Source organism: Chaetura pelagica, unplaced genomic scaffold (genome assembly GCF_000747805.2).
Source record: "Chaetura pelagica isolate M959 unplaced genomic scaffold, ChaPel_1.0 scaffold29, whole genome shotgun sequence".
Taxonomy (NCBI): domain Eukaryota; kingdom Metazoa; phylum Chordata; class Aves; order Apodiformes; family Apodidae; genus Chaetura; species Chaetura pelagica.
The window spans coordinates 2,011,590-2,016,003 of NW_009970720.1; the positions used below are offsets into that span (position 1 = coordinate 2,011,590).

General features: G+C 37.8%; 1 protein-coding gene across 1 annotated transcript in view; it reads left to right on the forward strand.

The window, feature by feature from the left end:
* The window catches only part of ABCC4 (ATP-binding cassette, sub-family C (CFTR/MRP), member 4), a 148,234-nt gene that overhangs the window by 42,378 nt on the left and 101,442 nt on the right, over positions 1-4,414 (forward strand). The window contains exons 14-16 of the mRNA XM_010006355.1: positions 339-435; positions 1,535-1,750; positions 3,659-3,799. Of these exons, the coding sequence (XP_010004657.1) occupies positions 339-435; positions 1,535-1,750; positions 3,659-3,799 (454 nt within the window). The remainder of the gene's footprint in view (positions 1-338; positions 436-1,534; positions 1,751-3,658; positions 3,800-4,414) is intronic.

Below are 4,414 nucleotides of genomic sequence, written 5' to 3' on the forward strand. Positions count from 1 at the left end.
TTCCCTTAGTTTAGTTTTTGTTAAGTACTCCCTTTGTTGTGCAGCTTATGATATGTTCATATGCTAGGAGGATGTCTAAGAGAATTTTAATTAAATGTCAGTAAGATATTTCCTTCTCTTTCACTCCAGAAGTATGAAATTTGTTTTCCTGACCTTGAACATTTGCAAAGTCAAATGAGGAACCTATTTGTTAAGTTTAATTTGTATAAATGTAATAAGTATGGGCATAATTTTTTTTTTTTTTAAATTGTATAATTGAATAGAAGACATTTTTCAGAAATGGTAAAGATGTTTTACAACACTTTGTTTTTTTAATCAATTTTTTCATCTCTTTGCAGATGTATTTGTCAAGCTTTACATCAGAAGATCTCTGTTTTGGTCACTCACCAGTTGCAATATCTCCGTGCTGCAAATCAGATTCTAATTTTAAAAGATGTAAGTGATTTCACTGTGTATACTTTTATATCTCACATACTTTGTAGTTATCCTTTGTAATCTAAGAATAGAAAAAAAGCAGCTAAAGATTTTGAATTTCAGTTTGTAAATATATTTTCTGTCTACTAATGACCATAAATGTTTTAAAATATGTATAATTGTTAATAAGTTGATATTTTTTTAAGAATACCTTTCCTGAAAAATCTGTTTCTGAATTTTATCATGCATATCTGTAATTTCACATATGGTTTTCCTCTTGTATGTATAACATACCATGAGAGGTTTCATTGTTTTGACACTATGTTAATGCTTTGCTTTTATTCTTAATTCACACAAAAGTGTAAGAAACAAGAACTATGTTAATTTTGCAACCTGTCCCTTTTTTCAGTTAAGGCTGAGAAATGGTCACAGATACTTCTGAGGGCAGGCAGGCCTTCAGCAAAACTGGTTCCTTCCAAACTTTATTGTACCAGATATTCATGGGTAGAGGGCAAATGAAAGAACTTCAGCTGTTTTTTTGGGTCTTTTTTTAAGGTTGGGTAGTGAAGTACATGAAGTTCTTCTGATGCATCACAGAGTTGCAAAAAAGGGTGCTAGCTGTCTTTTTCCTCCCTCTTAAAGTAGGTTTCTAGGAAAAAGTTTATGATAGAGCTGTAAGATGTTTGGAAATGGTCTATGTTGCTCCTTGTAGAGCTCTATAAGAACCAGAAAATTAAGCTGCTGTTTAGCCCTGGCCTGGAGTAACATAAAAAGATTGATGGTTATATGTGTGGTTCAACAGCTTGTCCTGAAGCTGCATGGCTGTCTCCTGGAGCTCCTCCAAGGAGGTGATTCTCACCTGGCTGTAACTGGGACTTTTATCATGCTGTATGTATGCTCCTTGGCCTGGATAGCTGCTGGGAAGGGACTGGTTAGAGGGTGCAGAGCTTGTTTTTGCTCTTATAAATCAGGAACTGATAGTTAGAGGCTTTAGCTCAGTTACTGCAGTGGGGTTTGTGCTCAGCAACTGCAGAACCCACAGGCAACGAGGACAGATAGGAAAAATTTTCCTTTACAGAAAGTGTATAATGAAGATAATCAAAGCTTATGTTAATTGTAGGGTAAAATGGTGGGGAAAGGTACCTATTCAGAATTCCTGAGGTCTGGCATCGACTTTGCTTCCCTTTTGAAAAAAGATGAGGAGGTAGAACAGCTGTCAGTTCCTGGAACCCCCAACCTCAAGTCTGCCCGGAACCGAACCTTCTCAGAGTCTTCTGTCTGGTCCCAGGATTCTTCTGTCCACTCGCAGAAAGATGGACCAGTGGAACAACCACCTGTAAGTGCTCAAAGAATAGGCATGTCTCAATTCTTGTCTGCCTGTTTTTTTAATTTAAACTTTAGTAAGGGCTTCTCCTGCTACATTTGAGTTTTGGGGACTGCTGGATTGCATTAGCAGGTGAGAGCTGGCCCACAGTAGATCTGCCCAGTGCTGTTGGCTTGGCTCTCGGTGCTGGGAGTCCTAACACCTGGGCTGCAGAATGCATTCATGCCACAGCTCTGTGCTCTTCTGTTCAAACCCAGCAGAGTGAGTTTGTTCAGGCTCTGCTGGATATAGGAACACCTCTGTAAGCGTCCAAAGACACTGCACTGTGCTTCCTTCATCCTGTCCTCTGACAGCAGTGCTTTAAAGAGCTACTATATTGGATAGGTTCTCTGTGCTTGTGCTGCACTGAACTCAAATTAATGCTTTTCCTGAAATCCTGAGCTCTGAGAAGTGCATGCAGAAGCTAGTCACTTTATACAAAGGCTGTGTTTGCATGGCTGGCATCAACATCTCCCCATGATCATGAGCTGACCCTGAGGGGTGACCTTGGGACACCACTGCATGGCTCTGGTGAAAACAGAATGCTTTGTATGCTGCCAGCTTGACTTCCTGGTGTCTTGTGGTCTCTTGGTCTGCAGAGTGCAAAATCAGCCATAGTGTTTCTGTACCAGAGGTGGCCTTCTCCTGGTGTGCTTGGACTCCTGGAAGATGGCTCAGGAGATATGTAACCAGCCTTGCTAGGCTTGAGCTGGCACTGCATCCATGGAACACATGGAAAAAATGAAATAAGTAATCCCTGTGTGTCCCTGATGATTGTCACCTTTATGCTATGTGTATATATTCTTTCTTTTTTTAAATAATAAGAAGCAGTGAGATTTAAAAGCAAAACAAAAACCAACTGAAAAAACCCCAACCAACAACAAAAAAAACACACCAAAACTACAGACTTTCATTTTTCTTACCTTTCTGGAGGAAGTTTTATGCCCAAAAGCAGTAAACCAGTAGACTTACCTGATTTAATTAATTTAGTGGTGAGTCCACTATTAAATCCACAAAGATGTGCCCAACTTCTAAGCAGCATGAGAGCTGTTGGTTGGGTGTGGGGGCTGAAGAAACAAAAAAACAAGATAGGCTTCTCTTCTTCTATAGGTGAGTAGTTGGGATTTCTCCTTTCACATCTGAGCCAGGTCTGTTGATTCACTGCTCTTGTACAGCCATGTCTGCTGAGGACAAAACAAAGTGTTAGGGATCCACTGAACTGGCACTAGTTTTTCTATCACATATCACATATACTGTAAAAAAAATTACCAGGATTCTGTTAATTTGAATAGTTATTTTACCTTCTTTATGCCTATCTGTTTTTTTCCTTCTCTCACTGTTCGTTGGTACTTGCATAGAGGTAATTAGAACTTAGTGGGTAGTTTGTTACTCTGGGCATATGTTTATTGATTTTCACACATACTTGAGGAACCGTATTTACTTTAAATACTTTCCTGAAAAGGAAAGCTTACACACACTTCCATTCTGAAAACAGAATCTTTCTTAAGTCAAGGCCTTAGTTTCCAGTGCTATTATGTCTGAATGTAGTGTATAATAAAAGGAAAAACTGACTTTGAAATCAATAAGAATATGTTTCTGACTGTAAATGAAGTCATGTTACATACTCTGAAGCAATGCAAAATAAAATTCTCATAGTGTCATTCTGCATATTTTTCAGAAGTATTGCACTGGGACAAATTTTTTAAATCACATCTGTAGTTCTGATGTTTAAAGTTTTTATATGTGTAATCACTTATCTCCTTATTTGTTTTTTAATTCTGAACCATGACATCCAAGTGGCTTAGTCTGAATCTATTACTGTGAGTTTGATGCCTATTTTAATTTTATTTTTATTTTTTAATTATTTTTATTTTTTTCCAGGCTGAAAATGCACTGGCTGCAGTGCCAGAAGAGGGTCGTTCTGAAGGAAAAATAAGCTTTAAGGTTTACAGAAAATATTTCACTGCAGGAGCAAACTACTTTGTGATTTTTATACTTATACTGTTCAACATTTTGGCACAGGTAAGTTGTCAGGAGTAATAAATAATATTGAATGTATTTTGGATTTGCCTTTTTATCGTAGTGCATGCTTGTTACTGTGATGTTTCAGTTAAACTGTTTGAGAACACATTGTTCTTTAATTTTGTAGGATACTCATCAAATTTTGTATATCAACGTTGAGATATCTTGCACTGATCCTTGTTTCAACTGCTTTTAATATGTCACTAAAACAATTATTTTACTGGTAACATGGCACAGAAATTATAACCCAGTCTTAACTTTTTGAGATAGAGAACAAAATTATAAGGTGTATAAAATAGTGTTTAGCAAATCAGTTATGTTTCCAGTTGGAGGAGGGTAAAGTGATGGAGTGGGTATGGGAGGACGGGGTCTAACAGAAGTGTTAAAAGAAAAGCTCATCTGCTGATAAGTGCAGGTTATGAGAAAGGCTAGAACCAGGGTCACTGTGCAGCAGCAGAAGAAAGTGAAGAAAACAGGCACATACTGTGTGTAATGCAGACTGTAGCAGGTACATAAAAGAAAGTTTTAGACAAGGAAAATTATTCTGAAACTTACTGAAAGAAATGGTGGGCTGAGGAAGCTGGGTGAAGACAGCCTTTTTCCCTGTTTCCTGCT